The sequence below is a fragment of the Oncorhynchus tshawytscha genome, linkage group LG20 (assembly GCF_018296145.1).
Source record: "Oncorhynchus tshawytscha isolate Ot180627B linkage group LG20, Otsh_v2.0, whole genome shotgun sequence".
NCBI classification, from domain to species: domain Eukaryota; kingdom Metazoa; phylum Chordata; class Actinopteri; order Salmoniformes; family Salmonidae; genus Oncorhynchus; species Oncorhynchus tshawytscha.
This window is the reverse complement of record NC_056448.1, coordinates 37,635,271-37,660,759: the sequence shown is the minus strand read 5'-3', so window position 1 is coordinate 37,660,759 and position 25,489 is coordinate 37,635,271. Positions and strand designations below refer to the sequence as shown.

The following is a 25,489-nucleotide window of genomic DNA, read 5'->3' as shown; positions in this document are numbered from 1 at the left end:
TAATGTCTTCAGTCCAAAGGCATCTCTTGATATCTTGCCTATGCCTACTGTATTGTTTGTGTGTGAAATAAATGTTTGAGTGATGCTTTTGTAACAGGTCTTTTCTTTTGAGGAGTCAAAGCAATCACCTATATAAAATACATTTTAAACAATAGATTATTCAATAAAGACAATACATATCACACAAATTAAAACAAAACAGTCAAACTTTTAATTTTCTTAAAGCATTCAAAAAAGCTTGCATTTTTTGGTCAACTTATTTTTCCTTCATACTTAACATCAAATAATTGGCAACAAATGGGACAGAACCGTTTAAAGGATATAAACAAAGAATGCCAAATAATGTTTAACTAGCATCTCTAGAAACCCTTAACTTATAAAGAAAGAGTATTCCGACCAATATATCACTTTGAAATCGTTCCCTCCCACAACAGTAGGAACCGGTAGAAAGAACACCCTTACTCTCAAAGTAACATTTTAGATTTAGGCCCAAGAAATTAATGTTCATACTTAAATATATTTTTGTTCCATATCATTGTGTTACTCATCTAGGGCTTATCCAAATGGTGCGAAACGTTCAAAGCATTGCAGATAGAAATGTATTGCACAGAATTGACATGACTTTCAAATAATAGATACGTAATTTATAGAATGGACATTCCTTTGTTTCTCAACATTTCACCCTATTAGGGGCTTCAACTACATGCCAACAGGGGAAAGAGGTCAGCCCACATCCTGTCACAATTTACAAGTATTATAACATAAATAAAATGGTGTCTAGGGCTTTGTCATTATGCATAAATATCATATGTACTTTACATATACTGTACTATCCTCACTAGTAAGACCTATTTTGGGTTGGGGATACATGGTAAAGGGGCAGCTTCACTTCAGTTTGCACAGGAAGCTTTGACACTTTTCTATAAGAATATGAGTGCTTTTTGTTCCCCTCTTGCTCCTAACTACAATGCACAATAACACACTACATGGAGGAGAGTAAAGTCACCACGAGATTACAACGGGCTGTAAACAAAGGCCCAAAGACAAAGCAGGAAAACATGTCCCAAAATGGTTTTACTGCATACAATTCACAGTGTATGATATGACACGGTCACAATGCGTCAACCTTTTTGAATCAGGTTTAGTTAAGTATGGGTGCTCTGTCTTTTCCTCTTCCCTTGAGGACTTTGTCATGTTTGTAAATTCATGAATCAAGGATAGTCCAAGAAAACATGGGTGATATGCTCAACTGGACAGTAATTCTTCATGGCCTTCCCCTGAAAGCTCATCAGTCAACTTGTTTTGGCAGTGATAACTCTTATGGAAATTGGAGTGGTCCATAAAAATGGTGGCAATTAAAAATTGGACTGTGACGCCGCGGTCATGATGTGCTTGAAGAAAAAAAACTGGATAAAACCAAAAGGCAGTTTGAATGAAACAGTCCACAGAGGCTTTGTAGATATACATTTCTATGAAAGTGGGTCCCTTAAGTGAAGAGAAGATGAGCTACGGTAGTGTAGCTCGTTGCACTAGCTTGTGCTTCCCAGTGAGCTAGGATGCTAGTCTTGTGTGATCTGGATGATCATGCCCTGTGCTGCCATCCCAAACATGGACAGACATGCATGCTCTAATGAAATAACACAGATAACATCATATATCACAACAATTAAGGTTTTTACAAAAAATATGGACAGTGTTCTTGTCCATTGTCATTGACAAAAACATCAAATATCTAAATGTGTATTACAATGATCGTGGGGTGGCATAGGGAATAATGGATTGGACGTTCTCTGGCATGCCTTTATACTGACAGCACGACAAATAAGATTAGGTCATAATTCAATACAGTAAAGTGCAAGGCTACTATTGTTTTTATCATCATTATTAATCATATTATCATTGTCAACAAATAAACAAAATATGATTATAATTGCCATGGGGAGTAGTATTTCCCATGTTGAAATGGTCCACTTTTGTTTGTTTCAATGGGGAGAACCGTGTCAGTTTCCCCGACTCTCTCCATGTCCTTGGAATGTATGCTGGCTGAATTTGACCAAAACAACTGATGGGGGGGTTGGGGGGAACAATGTGCAGTTCATTCATTAAAATTGCTGTGCCAACTGCATATATTTTTCACAGCTTCTACAATTAACAATTCAACATACGTACTAAAGACCAAACATCTCTCTGTATCACATACTGTTATTTTCAATTAAACATAAATATACATTTAAAATTGTGATTTCTTAATTTTGAAATTCATTTTTTCTCTCTCAGTAAATACAAAAAACAAAATGATTTGGCTATTTTTGTTCATCACCACACACATGTACTTAAAAATGGTTGCCAGAAGTCAGTTTCAGCACTACCCGGTTCCATTGCGTCAAGCCCCCATCAATATAGGGAAATTAGATGACGCTTGCTGCCATTCAGGGCACTCACTAGACGGCTAACGCTGGAACTGACCTGCAAACAGACTAACATGAACTCGACAGAGTAAACTCTATGGACAAGAATACTGATAAGACATGCAAAGAAAGAGAAACAGCAGCATGAGCTCTCTCCAGTAAACCATCATGCCTAAGACAGAGGAATGCCATTATGGGGGCTTAGTTATAATGAATGACACAGGGCCTCTCAAAGTCCTACATTTCCAGAAACCAATAGTTGTTGAATCAGGAGGGGTGAATCTCAGAATCTACCCCGTTTACCTAATTTCCTTAATCCCCACTGGTCTGAAAGAACTGGTCAGGAGAAAGCCGGTTAAGTAGAGAATACGTAAGACTATAATTGCCATGGGATGCAACCCCCAAAACATATAGGCTACAGCATAGAGAGGCCTTTTCCATCCCTACAATGTCTCAAAAGATATGCAGCCAATGATATGCTGCCAATCAAGGTCAAAGCTAAATCTTTTAAAAGATCCACCCCAGAAGGAGTGTTACCCTGGTTCCTCAAGTGATTTCTTTGAAAAAGCGGAAGATTGGGAGAGATGTGTCTATTTATCTATTTTGATTGGCCAGTGAGGGGCTGGGCAGCTGTGTACCTGCAGGGTGCTTACACATATACCCGCGGTAAACCCAGTCCGAAAACTTGCTCTGATACAAGGAGTAATAGACAGTGAAAATAGATTAGCGACCTCCCACTTGCTCAGTCACTGCACTAAATGAGCGGATATGTTTGCAGATCATTCAGAGCCGCTGACACCGCCACCGTATGTTAGTACCTAGATGTTAGGAGCTGGTATCTAAACGGGTCAGAGCTGGTGCCTAGAGGGTAGGAGAAAGTGGTTGTTTCTGAACAGGGCTAAACTGTTCATGAGGGTCTGCATAGGCAGGCACTCTGTTACTTTACCCATCCAGGCCTCAGTTTTACAGAACAGACTACTGAAACTAAACAAAAAAAAGCAACTTCCAGGCAATTACATTAGAATTAGATGTGTTAAAACCAGCAGATCTATTTGGGTAAACAAATATGGAGGTTAGTCTCACTCTAAACCCTACATCCAGTAAACTTGGCCAACACATCTACCCATGCACAGAAGAGGGGACTTCCCTACAGCTTGCATTGAAGTTCATTTGCAGTTCAGATAGCTGGAAGCATCCATTTAGAACCCATTGCAGGCAGTGCTGTCGTAAAACTATGTTAATTTATTTTCTGTCTTTTTAAGTGTTAAAGCCATCGATAGCTTCACGTGTCCTCCTGCCACCCTCAGACTAAAATAGCTGCACCATGTGTTCATTTGAGTGCTTTTTTTTTTATAGTAACAACACAGCAGTACATGCTCAGCTCATGTGGATATAAGTAGCTAGGTAACTTGTTCATGTTTGCATTGTACATAGTTGACTTCCACAAGTAGCTGTATGAATGTACTTAAAATAAGTATAGCCGATAGGGTAAAGTAAATTAGGTAGGGGAAATAAGTATAGCCGATAGGGTAAAGTAAATTAGGTAGGGGAAATAAGTATAGCCGATAGGGTAAAGTAAATTAGGTAGGGGAAATAAGTATAGCCGATAGGGTAAAGTAAATTAGGTAGGGGAAATAAGTATAGCCGATAGGGTAAAGTAAATTAGGTAGGGGAAATAAGTATAGCCGACAGGGTAAAGTAAATTAGGTAGGGGAAATAAGGGGATCTTGGGTTAAAAAGAAACAGACACTATTGCAGTGTGTTCAACCAGTAACTTAATTACCTCAAAGATGAGGACTCTCCCTTGTGCGAATGTGTATAGCGGTGGTCTGCGTTTGTATAGTTGTGGTGACTAGCTGGGCAGTTGAAGGTTAGTAGTTCACGTCCAGCGTTCCGTCCCAAAAGAGGCTCCGCACATCCAACATGGCGGCCAGCTCCAGAACGTGCTTCTGCAGGAGGCTGCTCTCCACCGTGTCCTGTTTGGGTAGCTGAGGGTACGATTCCGGGAAGCTCCTGGACTCCTGCAAAAGGCAGACAGACAGAGAAGGGACATTACATTTGACCCCCTAATTACCGTAACGACAATGAATAACTATGGGAGATGTAACTCAGTACCAAGGGCACAATAAAACTGATTTACCCGGAAGAGCTTGTGCAGTCTCAGTGTAGCCGAGCAAAACACAAAGCGGATCAGTAACAATCGGAGGAACTCATCACCATAGAACTGTAGAAAGGCTTGGTCTGTGAAGGAGAAATTCCACCATTATGGTTGTGATATTTGCACTTAAAATCTATTTTTTTTCTCTCCAAAAAACACAAAAAACATACCTATAGCTTGTGAGCGTGTAATCATCTGGCCGATGTCACGGTACACCTTGTGTAGAAACTCCTCGGCCTTCTCCCACAATCCTTGGCGCAGGCTGCTCAGGCCACACACTGACAAGAAGGCCAGAAGGGGGCAGTACAGGAAGAGTGTGAAGAGGCTGCCGCGCTGAGACTGGTCTGAGAGAAGGAGACCAGTTTGAGAGACATTCATAGAACAGTTTCTCAGAACACCCACAAAAACAATGTCTCATCTTACGTGGCTTATTCTGCCCACACATTTCTAAACCAATTAATAAAATGAATTCAAATAATTGCAGAATCCAATGGAAAATAATCAGCCACATAAAACGGACTAAATGAGTACAATGGCTGGTATCAATAGGCCAACGCATTTGAGAATTAACTGACAAGCTCTAAGAGCTATTTTCTAGAATAGTTAAAGAGTATGGCATAGTGTAATTGCCGACTTCAACATTGAAAGTAATTGACGGTTGCCTGTAACACGCTAATTAAGAGGAGTACAGAGGCGTAAAAACTATAATAATAGTGACAAACTAACCTTGCATGCTCTTTGGATAGACTGTGGGAGATAGCAGGCACACCAGCGGCTGACCAAAGAGATTGGTGAAATTCTACATGGAGATACAAGGCATTAATATTAGCGTTAGTAAGAATCACACCAGACTGAATTCCCAAAAGGAATAGTCCACTTTTCCTTAAATGCAACTTAAAATTGGAGGGGGGTGAGGAGTATTTCTGTCTGCAATAAAGCACTTTTGTGGGGATTGGCTGGGCCTGGCTCCAAGGCCCACCCATGACTGCACCCCTGCCCTGTCACATTAAATCCATAGATTAGGGCCTAATGATTTTATTTCAATTGACTTATTTCCTAATATTTTTATTTCATTATTAATTAAGTCAGTTACGAACAAATTCTTATTTACAATGACGGCCTACCCCGACCAAGCCCAATTGAGCGCCACCCTATGGGACTCCGAATCACTGCCGGTTGTGATACAGCCTGGAATCAAACCAGTGACACCTCTAGCACTGAGATGCAGTGCCTTAGACCGCTGCGCCACTCATGAACTGTAACTCAGTAAAAACGTTGAAATTGTTGCGTTTATATTGTTGTTCAGTAAAATAATGATGAAAATCCAGGGAACTACCATCAATCAATTTAAGTTGAGTGTTTTAGCAATGTAGGAAAAGCACATCAAAGTTATCATTATCCTTCTCTTAACCCAAAAAAGGTGTAATTGTGATGAATGTAATTCTCACCAACCTTATAGGCTGTGCTGTTGGAAGAGTCCACAATGACAAAGAGAGGCTTCCGGGTGAAAGGGAACAAGTCCCCAGGGTGAAGGCTAAGGCATACAGGAGTCAACAGTCATTGCATGTACACACACACACATTACAAACAATTTGGGCGAATATTGTAGAGTGTGTTAATAAATAAAGTGGGCTGTGCAAGAAGTTCTATGTAACTTTTTAAACACCAATACTGTACATGCATCTCATGTCTGCCAAAAAACACAGAGGACAGTGGATTGCCAGAACCTGTTCCTTACCAGTGCATCTCTTTTTGGGCTTGGTTCCTTTTCTGTACAGTCTCCCCGTTCACCACATCACGGTTTGTGTTGGTGAGAACTCCTCCAAAGTCATATGGTCCTGATAGAAAATCAATCACATTTTTTGAATACATCATCAGATGAATTTCAGCTCCTGCTTGCAAGAACGTGACCAGTGTATGAACTAGTGAGTGTGTACAGAATTTAAGGGGGTGTACCCTCATAATCCAAGCGTCCGGTAGGGAAGACTCCAGTAGCTGAAAGATAGACGAGCAGCACACTGTTCGCTGGCAACTCCTACAAAACAACACCTAAAATCAGCCAATACCATCCAAAAATCATTAATGTATTAAAATATACATTTTATTGATATTTTATACAATTCTGATGGGATTCCATTAGGATGTACTCTAGAACAGGATGTAGATTTCTTTCTGTTCAGCGTTTTCATTGGGTAGGACTAGGACTGTGGCGGTCATGAAATGTTGTTAACCGTCACACAATCGGGTCTTTCTCACAGGTGACAAGTGAAGACTGACACATCGGGGAGACAGTTGGAGACTGACCTTAAAGGAGGCAGACAAGAAGGTGTAGAGCTGGCTGAACGTTGGCTTGTACAGCAGGTACTTGTGAGGGTTCTCTCTCTTGGCTGGCTTCTCGCTGGGTTCCTGTGAAGGAAGACATGGGGTAAGGGCCTGTGAAGGAAGAAACGGAGTAAGCAGCTGTTTACAGGACAGGTTTCATGTAGGGTTTCCGGCGCTGCCTTTCTCCCATATCACATTCGAGACTTTTTACATTTGCAATATTCTGTCTATGTTGTTGCCCACAACACAGTGTAAGATGCGTTTCCAGTATTCCCCCTCACCAATGTTCCAGGTTTAGAAGTTGTAGTAGCCAGGTTGACTGGTTCCCGCTCCAAAGCTTGGAGTATGCGGAACATATCGATGGTTAGCTCACTGAATTTTACCTGACAAACACAAATTATTATAGTTTAGAATGTGGGTCCCCAGACTGGTCAAGAGGTTGTTTTAGAGCTGCACTTTAGACTAGAATCTGTGTTCACACACCTGGTTGTTGCAGTTTCCAATGATCAGTGCATCTGCCAGGGTAAGCTGGCCAACTACCATTCCCTGTTCCAACTGAGGCACGCCCCCCTCCTGTAGCCGATTGGATGTGAAGACCACAGTGTTTTCATCGTTCAGCACCACCACTGGGTCTGCCTGCTCACAGAAACAAAACATTCATAGCTTCACTTTAACTCCATTGTGCACACCATTCCAGTAACACTTTTGTGGTATGTAAAATCTTTCACACAAAATATCACAGCTTGACATAAATATACAATGATAATTTCAACCCCATAATCCTGAATTAATTCAATTACAGTACTTCAGTAATGCTTGGTGGAAACCCATCCGATTTTTGCTGACTTGTGGAAGTCTCCTTTAAGTGTTGATACATCTTTCATTCATAAGTTATGACATTTCCCCCTTTTGTAGTAGGAAATTGGCAGTAGGCACAGAAAGATAAAATTAATCAAGAGATTGTGACGGGATACAGTAAGTTCATACCAATATCGTTAAAAATCTAAACCTTTGCTTATAACGACATAAGCCAAACCCATCCTCAAAGCTGATCATTTCTCTCAAGACTGCAAAAGGTTACTCTGAGAATCTTTATGAAATATCATATAGCATGTCCATTAAAAGGGTCATTTTGGCAAAGAAGCTCTTACTCTACTTCCCCAGAATCAGATGAACTCATGGATACCATTTTTATGTCTCTGCATCCAGTTTAAAGGAAGTTGCTAACTAGTGTTAGCGCAATGATTGGAAGTCTAGGGAAACTGATAACATACACGCTAGTTAGCATTGGCTAACTACCTTCATACTGGATGTAGACATAAAAATGTTACCCATGAGTTTTTCATCTGACTCTGGAAAAGTAGATGAAGGGCTTCATTACCAAAATCCCGAAGTATCCCTTTCAAATCTTTAAGAGTCTACGTACGTGGGGGTTCTACTAAGTGAACATATGGTCATACCAAGGATCATTTAGCTGTTTGATTTGAAATTTCAGAACTCCATAAGGTAAAAAAAAAAGGTTCGTTTTTTAAAGCTTACTATTAGCCCATAGCAATGCATAACAGCGTCAGATAGTCCCCAAAAAAATCTAAAGGAAGTTTGTTCTGAAGTGTCTGTCCTGTATCTGAGAGATATACAAAAGATCAGGACTCTTACTTTTTTGACAACCCCTTATTTTAGACACTGAACTAGTTTCTCCATATACTCTACCATTCAAAAAAGTTTGGGGTCACTTAAGACATTTTTTGTCCATTAAAATAACATAAAATTGATAAGAAATACACTGTAGACATTGTTAAAACCCTTTTGCAATTATGTTAGCAGTAAAGTGTTGTGCTCATTATAGAAGCAATAAAACTGTCCTTCTTTGGACTAGTTGATTCTGGTCAATAAAAATAAGATTAAGATAGGCAAAAGAACACAGACACTGGACAGAGGAACTCTGCCTAGAAGGCCAGCATCCCGGAGTCGCCTCTTCACTGTTGACGTTGAGACTGGTGTTTTGCAGGTACTATTTAATGAAACTGCCAGTTGAGAACTTGTGAGGTGTCTGTTTCTCAAACTAGACACTCTAATGTACTTGTCCTCTTGCTCAATTGTGCACCGGGGCCTCCCACTCCTCTTTCTATTCTGGTTCTGTAAGGGAGTAGTACATAGCGTTGTACAATATCTTCAGTTTCTCAGCAATTTCTCACATGGAATAGCCTTCATTTCTCAGAACAAGAATAGACTGACAAGTTTCAGAAGAAAGTTCTTTGTTTCTGGCCATGTTGAGCCTGTAATCGAACCCACAAATGCTGATGCTCCAGATACTCAACTAGTCTAAAGGAGGACAGTTTTATTGCTTCTGATAATGGGCCTCTGTACACCCATGTAGATATTCCATAAAGTTTCCAGCTACAATAGTCATTTAGAACATTAACAATGTCTACACTGTATTTCTGATCAATTTGATATTTTAAAAATGGACAAAAAAAATGTGCTTTTCAAAAACAAGGACATTTTTAAGTGACCCCAAACTTTTGAACGGTAGTGTATGTTTTCATACATTTTTTAAAACTGGTACCCGGCTATCTTCAGACTATTCTTGTAAGCTTCCTAGTGCAAAACAACTGAAATATACGTGTCCGTGAGAGACTCGCCTTTCCACAGAGGGGTCATAGAGTGTAGCCCAAACGGTTTGGACGCTACAGACCGAAGTTGGCAGATCGGCTGTACCGACTTCAGACGAGTCACGTGAGAATTGTGGAGGTCATGGAGCAAAATGGAGAACTATCGTGTTCATTAGTCTCATCTTTCCATGAAGTTTGTAGGTCAAACGGTTCGGACGCTACCGACGTTTTTGTGAGTAGACTGATTTTCAGGATGTCTCATGGTCTGACAAACACCGCTCTAGCTCTGCCACCATTCACCGCATATGCGGAAGGGTGACATCAACAGATGAGGTGGATTGAGACGCAGCCAATGCAAATTTACTCTAGGGGGTTAACTGCCAATCATTAGTGAGTAAAACATTCCTGCAGTGATCCTTTATATACAGTCAAGTTATTCTTTAGTATTTTATTAGGATCCCCATTAGCCGTTGCGAAAGCAGCAGCTACTCTTTCTGGGGTCCACACAAAACATGAAAGAACATTAATAGACAAGAACAGCTCAAGGACAGAACTAAATCAATTTTAAAAAGGCACAACCTCAAAGGCACAATATCAATACAACCACACAACCGATTTGGAATCTGACCTCCACAAAAGCTGCCACCTCTTGTAAGACAAGATTCCATTCTAACTGATCTTCTGTGTTGAAGCGCTGTGTATAGTCCTCGATTTCCTCTGACAGCTCCTGCAGGAGGGTAGACCAATGTTATACACACTATACACAAACTCCAATAATAAAATACAACAAAAAGTGAGATTGAGAACTTCCTCTGGTAATCGTTTGTTTAATCCTCAGATTTCTTACCTTGACCAGCACCTTCACTAGGTCCATCTTGTTCAGAAGTAAACAGACTACTATGTAGCGGGCATAATACCGGAGCTTCTTCACTACCAACTCAGGCCTAACAGGAGGGGGAAGACAATGGAAGAAAGAAAAGTTGTGTTACAATCTATCCCTGGCAAGCACAAACACACACAGAGTAAAATGTTCATGTGTTTTGTTCCAGCAGCACCAAATAAACGTAGCTGTTGGAACATTCACAACGATTTTGTTAATTGTGATTATGTATTTTGTCTCAGTCTACCATAAACACCTTCAACAAATATCATATCATAAAAATAAACTTCTATCATTATCCCCATGTGGAATGTTGCTCCTCGTTGCTCGCTAAATCACCCACCTTTCCCAGCTCGTTTAGCTGGGTTTTGAAAAATGTCATTTAAAAAAAATATAATAATGTTAGCAAGCCAGCTAACCCATTACTACGTTCACCTGGTTCAGCAGCAAACAGATAATTATTAGGTGGCTAAAAATGTGCACTCAAGTGCTGTCAGAAATACAACTGTCCAACTCTAATATAGCCGAATGACGGTCCAAGTCGGAGTAACAAGTGGGAAACTCAGAATTTGAATCTACGAGTTGACATGTTTCATCACTGACTTCTCACCTTTTCAACCTGAAGGTAATGAAACAAAGCCATTTACAGCCTTAATCATGTAGCTAGTTTGACAATATAGCTAGTTTGACCACATTGCCAACATTAGCTAGCTAGCTAAGTTATTAGCAACGTTAGTTTGCTAGCTAAAATCTCATTGGTTGAAGAGTTGTTTAGACTTCAAAAGCACTTGAATATGTTGAAAAAAGTAATGTGCTGAGGGTTAAAGAATATATTTTTTGATCGCAGAAATTGCAAGTATATAAACTACCCTTTACTCATATATATTTTTTGCATTATTGTTAAGTTGTCTGACAGTCAGGGATACTTCACTCCAAATACAAAAGGTATATCCATACCTTGTCTGTATTCAATTGACCCAGGCCGCTTTTAAAGTGCATAGTTCAGTTGTTTTGCTATGTTACAACAGCCTCTGGCTTGCATTAACCTCCTGGGACGAAAACTGAATGGAAGCCAGACGGCATGTTCAGAGTGCTCAAACTAATTTCTTAAATATCAATAAAATGCCATGCGTTGGCACTCACCTATCCTCTTTGTTGACCTGATAGTAGTAGGACCGCTGACGGATGGCCGAGTAGAACGAGAAGGCCTCATTCAGGTAACTTGTTTCTGAGGTACGAAGACTACAACACAAAAAGAGAAAATGGTGTGCCAAGAACTCTCTGTATTGAGTGTGACACTGGTAGTTCCTGAATAAGTGTATTAAGAACAAAATAAATTTGATCAACTTAAAACACTTTAGGAAACACAAATTCTGCATGTCAGCTTGGTTTTATATCGTTAAAAAAAATCCACAAACCTCACACCACCACATTGGATCACATGTTACTTAGGTATTTATTTTGCCACCTGTTTTTTTATTTTGTTTTAGTCACTCTTTCCAAAATTCAGTTATGCCAAACATATTAGTTTTAATCCCAAAAAAGTAAGTAATTTTAGTTTTAGATTTTCCTCTTGTTTTTAGTCATTGTACCTTTTATATTGCTTAATTCACAGGTGCACACAAACAGTGCTACATGTAGCAACTAAATAGCTACAAATGGCAGCAAATACTAAATGTTTCAGAATTATTTTCCCAATTTCACTTTTTGTGTACATCCGAATAACGGATTTAGAGTCGGGCCCACTCCTAGATCCTAGATACTGGATACTGGACCAACCTCTCCATCAAGTACCATCCATTGCTTGAACCAGGAATTGTTTTCACACAAGTTACCAGAGTTAAAGCACAGATCAGACCAACAAAATGTTCCAGGACATGAATGATAAGGATATGTGACAGTCTGTGTGTGTGAGCGCATGCAGTTGGAGGAACCTTACTAGTAGTGGTAGTACAGCTGGCCTATTTTGGACGCCACCTCCCCTATCTGCCATCTCTTCAGGCCATACCGATTGTCCAGGACCTGCCTGCTCCCAAGAAAGAACAGAAAAAAAGGAGAAATGCTGCTTTTAAAATGAATGTTTAAGCCAACAGATTTCTCCATCTCATCCACTAGGCTCAAACGTTGTTGATCTGGGAAAATGTGTAAAAAAAAAATGTTTTGTCTATCTGGGAAAATGTGTCAGAGAGAACGGAGCCGTCAGTGACCAGCTGACCTGTGCTGCTGCTGAAACTTCCACAGCTTGGTGTAGACGTCAAAGGTGCGGCCGAAGTAGGACTGCCACTGCTTGTGTCCGTACTGAGGAAGATCTCTGCAAGAGACAAGATGGTGAGAAGGATTGAGAAGAAGGAAAATGCAGCCAAGTAGAACAGTCTCACACCTTCTCTCATGATTGGAGAAAGGGAAACCTTCCAGCCTTCAACCACATAACAAATGATGACATTGTAATGTGATTACACCGCTTTATTAGAGCTTAGTGCCATGGGGGCGGCCTTTACTACTACAAGTATGACATTTAACGCTTTTTGCAGGTGTGCACATATCACCTTTATTATGTTTTTATTATTTGGGGGAATTCTATGCGACAGCTTTGTAATGATTTTATCATTTCTAGGTGTAAATCTGTCTGCCTCAGAGGCACTACCCACTTAGTGTCCCAGAGCTACACCTGAGTATATTATGATGCAGTGTCCCAGAACTACACCTGAGTATATTATGATACAGTGTCCCAGAGCTGCACCTGTTTATATTATGATGCAACTGAATAACAATTCATAAAAATAAAATGTACAACAAAATAGGGGAAGCAAAGAGAGATTTGGTTGAACTAAAATATGAGCTGGGAAATCAACAGATGAAACAGTAGTGCTGTCTTTGGAAGATAGTTTTAGTAACTGTATTTTTTAATAGCGAAGTATACATATGCAAAACTTACATCCAGGTCACCTCAGCTGTCAAATCAACTAATTCACACAACAGCAAAGCAGAAAGGCTATGTTGAGACCCTCTGTTCTCTGGACATTGAGCTATTTTTTGCTTTCCTAATAGCCAACGTTGTGCCTGAGGAGGTGTGTGTGTGTGGGGGGGAGGGGGGCTATGCTGCGTGCAGTAGTGAGACAGAAGGGTGGGGATGTGATGGAATCGGATGAGGTCTGCCTGTCAGCTTGGGTGCAAGTCGGCCACTTTGCCTCTAATTTCCCGCTGAAGCTCCGGGCCTCGTTGTTATCATTGAAGCATTGCCATGACAACATGTCGGGAGACTGAGGAAAGGAACGGGCAATGGTGGCTGTGGCGGCAAAATTGCAGCAGCAAACGCACGCATAGCCTGAAAACACCCAATACGATACTGGTCAACACTACACAGCCAAAATCCTTCCCTGCAACATCATTTTTGCCACAATTCTCCATCTGACAAATTTCTCACCCAGACTGGCATACAGAATATGGAATGCAGATACACTAAACACAACAGACAGACCAACGACACATTTCAAACTCTAGTCTTTGTACTCAAATACGCAAAAGAGGAGATGTATGGTGTGTACTTCTTTTTGAAAACACATTGTGTTAAACGATACAGGCTGCCTTCCTAAGATATTCAAAAGGAGAATGGATAGAGGATTCATTCGTTACCATGACACAAAGAAAACGTGTGCTCCTATATACTGGTACGTAACACTGAGGCCTACTGATTTCTCAGTTTTTCCCCGTGTGATTATCTCTTACCCTAATGCCCTTCCTGGTGGTGGGAAACAATGGCATGACTGTTAAGTCAGGAATATGGGGCAAATAATCAAGCAGAATTCAACTTAGCCTAATTCCATCCACCATTAATTCCGTATCGCTATGAACAAGATAAATACCCAAAAGACTTATTCCCAAGCAGAGTGAAGGGATGGAGAAGGAAATCCGCTAAACCTGCTCTGTTGTTTCCGGTCAAACTAATAAGATACTGGATAACCAATACAAATGTGGGTGTCGTTGTGTAAAAAGGGGTGGGTCTTAAGTAAATGAAATGCTATTTATTTAATCATCCACTTAAAATGTTCTTACTCACTTTACATAAAGCTATTCCAATACCACGGAACAGGGGCATTTTTAAACACCAGCAAATCAGCACCAAGTGATTTTAATTGTGAATATCTGTTCCAAAGTATTCCCATGCATAATATAGAGAATGTGATTGTATACAAATGTAAGCAAGGTTCGAAATTATTATGTTTTAGCAGGGATTCTGAAAATTTGCCGCCTGACAACGTGACCCGCAAGATTTTCCTTTACCGGATATCCATATGCATTGGGTGCTTACCGCGTTAGGGCGTCCAACAAGGTGCTCAAAATCACATTTAGATTCTAATTCCTTTTAACAGAATAGCAATGAGAATTTATTGAAAAGCAAAACATTGACTGTTGTGTCTTCATCCCTGTTATAAATCATAAATTAATATAATTTTACATTTAAAACATTTAGCCTAGAAGAACAAGTTGTCTAGATATTAAAATAATAAAACAAACTCCAAAATATAACATTTGCGTAATATAATTTGCGAACGACCTTCCCCTATAGGCTATTTGTATGAACATTTTATAAATAAATAATGCAGATATTTTTAAATAGAATCTAGGCCTGTCTAGTTTAATTTAGCCTAGGCATGAACATTTAGATTAGGCCTAATAAAAAACTAATCGTGGATGTCTAGGCGCACCAGGGCCGGCTGGTCGTAGAAGGGCCCCAGCTTTTGTCAAATTAACGTCAGATTTGACTTTTCGTAGCAGGTTAGGATGATTACATGAAAAGGTTAAGAAAAGGGAAGGTAAAATGCAACAAAAAAATAAATCTACTTTTGACGTTAATGTGACGAAAGCTTGATCCCTTCTAGCCCATGACCGGGCCAGCCCGTCCCACTCCCGCTGCGATTCAGCACCACAGCAGTGGAATGAGGACACTAGACGGCCACAAAATTAAGAAATTGTATAACTGACATTGGACAATAAAATTCAATATGTAAATAAACTAAATTCGTTAAGGCTGGTTCATTGAAAGAAAACGTATTTTACAATGCTCCTGTGAAATGAGGCACTAGCCATGCATTCATGAAAGCATTTGTTTCCAAAGCTGAAATGAACTCACTCTTTGTACAGTTCTACTGATGATGTTAACAAATGTTATGTTTATTGTAATTTGAACTATAGTGTGGTTATGATTTGTGTGAGATATATATATATATATATATAGCGTTGCAGTTCTTGACACAAACTGGTGCGCCTGGCACATACTACCATACCCCGTTCAAAGGCACTTAAATATTTCGTCTTGCCCATTCACCCCTGAATGGTACAGATACACAAAAAACCTTCTATAACCTGTCTCCTCCCCTTCATCTACAGTGATTGAAGTGGATTTAACAATTGACAACAAATAAGAGATCCTAGTTTTCACCTGGATTAATCTGGTCAGTCAGTGTCATGGAAAAAGAGAGTTCCTAATGTTTTGTACACTCCATGAACGTGGTTTATTGACAACAAGTATCTTTTCTAATATAGGCAGTTGGCTGCCTAGTGATTGCAACTCTCCGATGTGAATAGTTGTCAACGATCTTTCGTTTTGAAGTGCTACTGAATAATACTGAATACTGAACACTCCCAGTGGCGCATGATACACATTATACAAGTCTAGCAAACCATTCCAAATCTTTATACTATACATGATACGGCGGCATATGTTGATCTTGCCTAGGACGGCAGCAGAACTTCTAGGACCGGGTCTGACGAAAACAAATCATTTGCATCCAATTTACTTGCATTTGCAGTGGACCTTGGCCTGCTCAAAGGGAGCCGCTGCTGTTGGGAAGTTTAAACTGCCCAACTCCTTGGAGAAGCTTGATGAACACTAGCTAGCCTCGTTATTTTGTCCTCAAGAAGGTGCGATTTTGAAGCTGTTTTTTCTCTTGTTTTGGAGAAAGAATCCACACCAGTCAGGGTACATTTAGCTGAAGTCCCTTATGAGGACGTCAAGTCTTTTGCATGAGTAACAATAAACACACAACTAAAACTACTTTCCAAGCAGCTTGAGGAGTTATTAGCCTATGAAGTATATTTGATTTCGAAATTGGAGCACATCGACTGGTATTTCGATCAATGAATAAAAAGCATTATTTTGCAATGGATAATTTTTTTTTATCCAGGTCGATTTGGCCAGCAACAATTTCATTTATCGGCTTTTCATTTATTTTAGTCGGCCAAAAGCTGGCATTTACCGGCTAACGGAAACTCTGTGTTTTAAGCAAATAAATCTGTCTGGGCTTAGATTCAATGTGCAGTCTACAAATGATTTGTAATTATGTTCCATCCCCCTGACCATCTGCTCAAAATAATAACACACACAAAATTCGGAAAGTATTCAGACCACTTGGCTTTTTCCACAGTTACATTAAAGCCTTATTCTAAAATTGCTTAAATATTTTTCCCCTACATCTACACACAACACCCTATAATGACAAAGCCTAAACAGGATTTTAGATATGTAAGCACATTTTTTTTTAAATAAAGTCAAATATTACATTTACTTAAGTATTTCAGACCCTTTACTCAGTACTTTGTTGAAGCACCTTTGACAGCCTCGAGTCTTCTTGGATATGACAAGCTTGGCACACCTGTATTTGGGGAGTTTCTCCCTTCTCTGCAGATCCTCAAGCTCTGTCAGGTTGGATGGGGAGATGGACATTGAGACTTGTCCTGAAGCCACTCCTGCGTTGTCTTGGCTGTGTGCTTAGGGTCATTGTCCTGTTGGGTGGTGAACCATCACCCCAGTCCACGGTCCTGAGCGCTCTGGAGCATGTTTTCAAGGATCTCTCTGTAGTTTGCTCCGTTCATCTTTCCCTCAATCCTGACTAGTCTTCCAGTACCTGCAGGCTGAAAATGATCCCCACAGCATGATGCTGCCACCACCATGCTTCACTGTAGGGATGGTACCAGGTTTCCTCCAGATGTGATGCTTGGCATTCAGGCCAAAGAGTTCAATCTTGGTTTCATCAGACCAGAGAATGTTGTTTCTCATGGTCTGAGAGTCCTTAAGTTCCTTTTGGTAATCTCCAAGCAGGCTGTCATGTGCCTTTTACTGAGGAGTGGCTTCTGTCTGACCACGCTACCATAAAGCTGCCAATGACTGGAACGAACTACAAAAATCTCTGAAACTGGAAACACTTATCTCCCTCACTAGCTTTAAGCACCAACTGTCAGAGCAGCTCACAGATTACTGCACCTGTACATAGCCCACCTATAATTTAGCCCAAACAACTACCTCTTTCCCAACTGTATTTAAGTTATTTATTTATTTATTTAGCTCCTTTGCACCCCATTATTTTTATTTCTACTGTGCACATTCTTCCATTGCAAATCTACCATTCCAGTGTTTTACTTGCTATATTGTATTTACTTTGCCACCATTACCTTTTTTTGCCTTTACCTCCCTTATCTCACCTCATTTGCTCACATTGTATATAGACTTGTTTATACTGTATTATTGACTGTATGTTTTACTCCATGTGTAACTCTGTGTCGTTGTATGTGTCAAACTGCTTTGCTTCATCTTGGCCAGGTCGCAATTGTAAATGAGAACTTGTTCTCAACTTGCTTACCTGGTTAAATAAAGGTGAAATAAAAAATTTAAAAAATTAAAAAGGTCTGATTGGTGGAGTGTTGCAGAGATTGTTGTCCTTCTGGAAGGTTCTCCCATCTCCACAGAGGAACTCTAGAGCTCGGTCAGAGTGACCATCGGGTTCTTGGTCACCTCCCTAACCAAGTCCCTTCTCCCCCGATTGCTCAGTTTGGCCGGCGGCCAACTCTAGGAAGAGTCTTGGTGGTTCCAAACTTCTTCCATTTAAGAATGATGGAGGCCAGTATGTTCTTGGGGACCTTCAATGCTGCACAACATTTTTGGTACCCTTCCCCAGATATGTGCCTTGACACAATCCTGTCTCGGTGCTCTACGGACAATTCCTTCGACCTCATGGCTTGGTTTTTGCTCTGACATGCACTGTCAACTGTGGGACCTTATATAGACAGGTGTGTGCCTTCCAAATCATGTCCAATCAATTGAATTTACCACCAGTGGACTCCAATCAAGTTGAAAAAACATCAAGAATTATCAATGGAAACAGGATGCACCTGAGCTGAATTGAGTCTAATAGCAAAGGGGTCTGCATAGTTATGTATATAAAAGGTATGTTTATTTTTAATACATTTTAGGCAAAAATGTCCAAAAAAATCTGTTTCACTTTGTCATTATGGGGTATTGTGTGTAGACTGAGGATAAAAATGAATGTAATCAATTTTAGAATAAGGCTGTAACGTAACAAAATGTGGAAAAGGGGAAGGGGTCTGAATACTTTCCGAAAGCACTGTAATTACAAAGTATTTTCTATTTTGAATCGAAGGGTCCTTATTTACAATGTGTAAAAAGGCAAGCTTTGTTGCATTTGACATGTCTGCAGTTACCATATATAAAATGATAAATCCCCTAGTTTATTCATAACAATTCCAATTATTTAATTGAAATCAGACACAGGGCACCAAACAAGCTAAGTCCCAAAGAAGAACTAGGACACTGATCCCAATCTTTGGTCTGATTCTAATAACCAAACCTCTGTAATTAGCATGGAGGAACAGAGCACTGCAGCAGGGCTGGCTTTGGTTCATTCCAGGATGGGACCAAGCCTCCAGAGACAGGGTCACTGTGCCCCAGATTTCACACGCAGGCCTCGTCCAAAAAGCTACGCTGCCTGGACCCATCAGGATGACAAGAATCCTACCACAGGAGGCTCATGAGGGGAGGACGGCTCATAATAATGGCTGGAATGGAATGAAACACATGGAAACCATGGGTTGGATGTGTTTGATACCGTTTGATTTATTCCATACCAGCCATTACTCCTCCTCAATGAATTAAGGTTCCACCAGCCACCTGTGAATCCTACCAATTACAAAAGGTTTCCAGGTACAGGGCTACAGGCATCACACTCCATGTGGAACCAAGTCTGGAGCTATAAAAGACAACAGCTGTCTTTGAGCCTTTGAGTTAATGTGATCAAAATAAAAAGAGAGACACCAAAGCTGGAGGGAAATTGCCACGCTCTACAGCAACATGAGTTCGTTTCATTCTAAATCATTTTCAATCCTATACTGGAAACATACATACTGATCACATGGAGTGAAACAAAATAATGTGATTTCTTTATTTTTTAAACATCCATGTCAACATTTAGGCCAATCAATTACATTAGTTATCGTTCCATCCTTAACTCTTCGCATGAGTCACAGATTCTACTACACACACAAACCCTTGGAGCTGTTTCCCTGGTAACTCCCAAATTCTAAGGTGGAGGCTGTTTGTCGTGTGTTAACTAATCGCCTAGTGTGACGGCTACTATAGGACCAGTGTGCAGAGTAGGGATGGGCATTTGACATTATTTCACTATTCAAATAATATCATAATATTTTTTCCGGATATCCGGATAGTCAAAATACACTGAGTGTACAAAATATTAGGAACACATCCCCCTTTCGCCCTCCAAACAGCCTCAGGGCATGGACTACAAGGTGTCAAGTGTTCCACAGGGATGCTGGCCCATGTTAACTGCAATGCCTCCCACAGTTGTGTCAAGTTGACTGGATGTCCTTTGGGTGGTGGACCATTCTTAATACACACGGGTAACTGTTGCGTAGAGGTCGACCGATTATGATTTTTCAACACCGATACCGATTATTGGAGGACCAAAAAAAATCTGATACCGATTAAATCGCCCGATTTTTAAAAATGTATTTGTAATAATGACAATTACAACAATACTGAATGAACACTTATTTTAACTTAAATAATACATAAATAAAAATCTATTTTGCCTCAAATAAATAATGAAACATGTTCAATTTGGTTTAAATAATGCAAAAACAAAGTGTTGGAGAAGAAAGTAAAAGTGCAATATGTGCCATGTAAAAAAGATAACGTTTAAGTTCCTTGCTCAGAACATGAGAATATATGAAAGCTGGTGGTTCCTTTTAACATGAGTCTTCCAATATTCCCAGGTAAGAAGTTTTAGGTTGTAGTTATTATAGGAATTATAGGACTATTTCTCTATATGATTTGTATTTCATATACCTTTGACTATTGGATGTTCTTATAGGCCCTTTTGTATTGCCAGTGTAACAGTATAGCTTCCGTCCCTCTACTCGCCCCTACCTGGGCTCGAACCAGGAACACATTGACAACAGCCACCCTCGAAGCAGCGTTACCCATCGCTCCACAAAAGCCGCGGCCCTTACAAAGCAAGGGGAACAACCACTCCAAGTCTCAGAGCGAGTGACGTTTGAAACGCTATTAGCGCGCACCTCGGTTACACCAGCCTAATCTCAGGAGTTGATAGGCTTGAAGTCAAACAGCTCAATGCTTGAAGCACAAGGAAGAGCTGCTGGAAAATGCACGAAAGTGCTGTTTGAATGAATGCTTAGGAGCCTGCTGCTGCCTACCACCGCTCAGTCAGACTGCTCTATCAAATCATAGACTTAGTTATAACATAATAACACACAGAAATACGAGCCTTAGGTCATTAATATGGTCGAATCCGGAAACTATCATCTCGAAAACAAGACGTTTATTCTTTCAGTGAAATATGGAACCGTTCCGTATTTTATCTAACGGATGGCATCCATAAGTCTAAATATTCCTGTTACATTGCACAACTTTCAATGTTATGTCATAATAACGTAAAATTCGGGAAAATTAGGCAGCCCAAACTGTTGCATATACACTGACTCTGCGTGCAATGAACGCAAGAGAAGTGACACAATTTCACCTGGTCAATATTGACTGCTAACCTGGATTTCTTTTAGCTAAATATGCAGGTTTAAAAATATATACTTGTGTATTGATTTTAAGAAAGGCATTGATGTTTATGGTTAGGTACACATTGGAGCAACGATACGCACCGCATCGATTATATGCAACGCAGGACACGCTAGATAAACTAGTAATATCATCAACCATGTGTAGTTAACTAGTGATTATGATTGATTGTTTTTTATAAGATAAGTTTAATGCTAGCCACCTTGGCTTACTGCATTCGCTTAACAGGAAGGCTCCTCGTGGAGTGCAATGGAATCAGGTGGTTGGAGCGTTGGACTAGTTAACTGTAAGGTTGCAAGACTGAATCCCCCGAGCTGACAAGGTAAAAATCTGTGATTCTGCCCCTAAACGAGGCAGTTAACCCACCGTTCCTAGGCCGTCATTGGAAATAAGAATGTGTTAACTGACTTGCCTAGTTAAATAAACATTAAATAAAGGTGACGAAAAAAGAAAAAAAACGGCCAAATCGGTGTCCAAAAATACAGATTTCCGATGGTTAAGAAAACTTGAAATCGGCCCTAATTAATAGGCCCTTCCGATTAATTGGTCGACCTCTACTGTTGAGTGTGAAAAACCCAGCAGCATTACAGTTTGACTCAAACCGTTGTGCCTGGTACCTACTTTAATACCCCATTCAAAGGCACTTCAATATTTTGTCTTGCACATTTACCCTCAATTTCACACATACACAATCCATGTCTCATGGATTAAAAATCCTTCTTTAAAATGTTTCCTCTTCATCTGCATGGATTGAAATGGATCTAACAAGTGACATCAATAAGGGATCATAGCTTTCACCTGGATTCACCTGGTCAGTCAAAGTCATGGAAAGAGCAGGTGTTCCTGCTGTTTTGTATAATCAGTGTACATGTGTTTTAATGTATGTTTGTGTTTTAAGTAACTTTAATGGAGACTTGCTTGCACGACTCAAGAGATCCGGTGAGCCACACTCTGCTTGTTTAAGCTGGAAGGTGGAGGGGGTGCGAGAGAGGAGCAGGGGCCGGTGTACGTGACAGTGTGTGGGGCATGGAGGGAGAGAGCGAAAGTAGCCAAACCAAATAACACGTTAGAGACAAACTCGTTGATCCCATAGGTTATGAAACCATACCATCTGGTAGTTCCTGTCGTGAATGAATCAAATCGTTGTAAAGAAGGTTGATAGCTAGTGACCATAACCCCCGTGCATCCCGCAAAGGCGGAGGTGTTGCTAACATTTACGATAGCAAATTTCAATTTACAAAAAAAGACGTTTTCGTCTTTTGAGCTTCTAGTCATGAAATCTATGCAGCCTACTCAATCACTTTTTATAGCTACTGTTTACAGACCTCCTGGGCCATATACAGCGTTCCTCATTGTGTTCCCTGAATTCCTCAGACCTTGTAGTCATAGCAGATATTCTAATTTTTGGTGACTTTAATATTCACATGGAAAAGTCCACAGACCCACTCCAAAAGGCCTTCGGAGCCATCATCGACTCAGTGGGTTTTGTCCAACATGTCTCTGGACCTACTCACTGTTAGTCATACTCTGGACCTAGTTTTGTCCCATGGAATAAATGTTGTGGATCTTAATGTTTTTCCTCATAATCCTGGACTATCGGACCACCATTTTATTACCTTTGCAATTGCAACAAATAATCTGCTCCTACCCCAACCAAGGAGCATCAAAAGTCGTGCTATAAATTCACAGACAACACAAATATTCCTTGATGCCCTTCCAGACTCCCTCTGCCTACCCAAGGACGTCAGAGGACAAAAATCAGTTAACCACCTAACTGAGGAACTCAATTTAACCTTGCGCAATACCCTAGATGCAGTTTCACTGATAAAAACTGAAAACATTTCTCATAAGAAACTAGCTCCCTGGTATACAGAAAATACCCGAGCTCTGAATAAAGCTTCCAGAAAATTGGAATGGAAATGGCGCCACACCAAACTGGAAGTCTTCCGACTAGCTTCGTCTCTGTGAATGGTTTGTCCTCTGACAAATCAACTGTAAATTTCAGTGTTCCTCAAGGTTCCATTTTAGGACCACTATTGTTTTCACTATATATTTTACCTCTTGGGGATGTCATTCGAAAACACAATGTTAACTTTCACTGCTATGCGGATGACACAGCTGTACATTTCAATGAAACATGGTGAAGCCCCCAAATTGCCCTCGCTAGAAGCCTGTGTTTCAGACATAAGGAAGTGGATGGCTGCAAACGTTCTACTTTTAAACTCGGACAAAACAGCTTGATCTAGGTCCCAAGAAACAAAGAGATCTTCTGTTGAATCTGACAATTAATCTTAATGGTTGTACAGTCGTCTCAAATAAAACTGTGAAGGACCTCGGCGTTACTCTGGACCCTGATCTCTCTTTTGACGATCATATCAAGACTGTTGATGTGATCTTCCTGTCTGGGTTGGCGCCCCCCCTTGGGTTGTGCCGGAGATCTTTGTGGGCTATACCCGGCCTTGTCTCAGGATGGTAAATTGGTGCTTGAAGATATCCCTTTAGTGGTGTGGGGGCTGTGCTTTGGCAAAGTGGGTGGGGTTATATCCTTCCTGTTTGGCCCTGTCTAGGGGTATCATTGGATGGGGCCACAGTGTCTCCTGACCCTTCCTGTCTCAGCCTCCGGTATTTATGCTGCAGTAGTTTATGTGTCAGGGGGCTAGGGTCAGTTTGTTATATCTGGAGTACTTCTCCTGTCTTATCCGGTGTCCTGTGTGAATTTAAGTATGCTCTCTCTAATTCTCTCTCTCTCGGAGGACCTGAGCCATAGGACCATGCCCCAGGACTACCTGGCATGATGACTCCCTGCTGTCTACAGTCCACCTGGCCGTGCTGCTGCTCCAGTTTCAACTGTTCTGCCTGCGGCTATGGAATCCTGACCTGTTCACCGGACGTGCTACCTGTCCCAGACCTATTATTTGACCATGCTGGTCATTTATGAACATTTGAACATCTTGGCCATGTTCTGTTATAATCTCCACCCGGCACAGCCAGAAGAGGACTGGCCACCCCTCATAGCCTGGTTCCTCTCTAGGTTTCTTCCCAGGTTTTGACCTTTCTAGGGAGATTTTCCTAGCCAACGTGCTTCAACACCTGCATTGCTTGCTGTTTGGAGTTTTAGGCTGGGTTTCTGTACAGCACTTTGAGATATCAGCTGATGTACAAAGGGCTATATAAATACATTTGATTTGATAGCTTCAGTAGCCAGCTAGGTTAGACAGTTAGCTAACTAAAGTAGCAAGGCTAATTAAGGCAATTTTGCTGCGCTCCCCTTAGCTACAACAACGCAATTCATATGAAACAGAAGCCTACCTGTTGGTTGGTCATTGTAGCCTACTCCTTCTCACTTAGCCAACCTAATCCCTTATTTTTTTACTTAATGGTCTATCCCTGTAGGCTATGTAGCAAAGTCACACAGATAATTTTATTTAAATTTAGACATTCTTTTCATTATGCCTATTTTTTATATATACAGTGCTTTCGGAAAGTATTCAGACCCCTTCCCCTTTTCCACATTTTGTTACGTTACAGCATTCTAAAATGTATTAAATTAAAACATTTCCTCAATCTACACACAATACCCCACAATGACAAAGTGAAAACAGGTTTTTAGAATTTGGGCAAATTTCTAACACACAAAACAGAAATACCTTATTTACATAAGTATTCAGACCCTTTGCTATGAGACTCAAAATTGAGCTCAGGTGCATCCTGTTTCCATTGATCAACCTTGAGATGTTTCTACAGCTTGATTGGAGTCCACCTGTAGTAAATACAATCTACTGGACATGATATGGAAAGGAACACACCCATCTATATAAAGGTCCCACAATTGACAGTGCATGTCAGAGCTAAAACCAAGCCATGAGGTCGAAGGAATTGTCTGTAGATCTCCGAGACAGGATTGTTGAGGCACCAACCTGGGGAAGGGTACCAAAAAAAAGTTTGCAGCAATGAAGGTCCCCAAGAACACAGTGGCCTCCATCATTCTTAAATGGAAGAAGTTTGGAACCACCAAGACTCTTCCTAGAGCTGGCCACCTGGCCAAACTGAGTAATCTGGGGAGAAGGGCCTTGGTCAGGGAGGTGACCAAGAACCCAATGGTCACTCTGAAAGAGCTCTAGAGTTCCTCTGCGGAGATGGGAGAACCTTCCAGAAGGACAACCAATCAGGCCTTTATGGTAGATTGGCCGGACGGAAGCCACTCCTCAA

The 25,489-nt window shown here is 40.6% G+C and overlaps 1 protein-coding gene across 3 annotated transcripts in view; it reads right to left on the bottom strand.

Moving 5' to 3' along the window:
* Positions 1–188: 188 nt before the first annotated feature.
* The window catches only part of LOC112220060 (protein SCAI), a 36,007-nt gene continuing 10,706 nt past the window's right edge, over positions 189–25,489 (bottom strand). For 2 of the 3 annotated variants that reach the window (XM_024381640.2, XM_024381641.2), the window contains exons 4-18: positions 12,596–12,691; positions 12,320–12,406; positions 11,524–11,622; positions 10,348–10,444; positions 10,129–10,227; positions 7,372–7,524; positions 7,170–7,271; positions 6,871–6,999; positions 6,523–6,601; positions 6,305–6,404; positions 6,019–6,100; positions 5,293–5,365; positions 4,737–4,910; positions 4,549–4,649; positions 189–4,429 (exon numbers count right to left, since the gene is read on the bottom strand). In XM_024381640.2, the coding sequence (XP_024237408.1) occupies positions 4,280–4,429; positions 4,549–4,649; positions 4,737–4,910; positions 5,293–5,365; positions 6,019–6,100; positions 6,305–6,404; positions 6,523–6,601; positions 6,871–6,999; positions 7,170–7,271; positions 7,372–7,524; positions 10,129–10,227; positions 10,348–10,444; positions 11,524–11,622; positions 12,320–12,406; positions 12,596–12,691 (1,621 nt within the window). In that variant the 3' untranslated portion in view covers positions 189–4,279. The remainder of the gene's footprint in view (positions 4,430–4,548; positions 4,650–4,736; positions 4,911–5,292; positions 5,366–6,018; positions 6,101–6,304; positions 6,405–6,522; positions 6,602–6,870; positions 7,000–7,169; positions 7,272–7,371; positions 7,525–10,128; positions 10,228–10,347; positions 10,445–11,523; positions 11,623–12,319; positions 12,407–12,595; positions 12,692–25,489) is intronic. The other variant, XM_024381642.2, reaches the window with a different exon arrangement.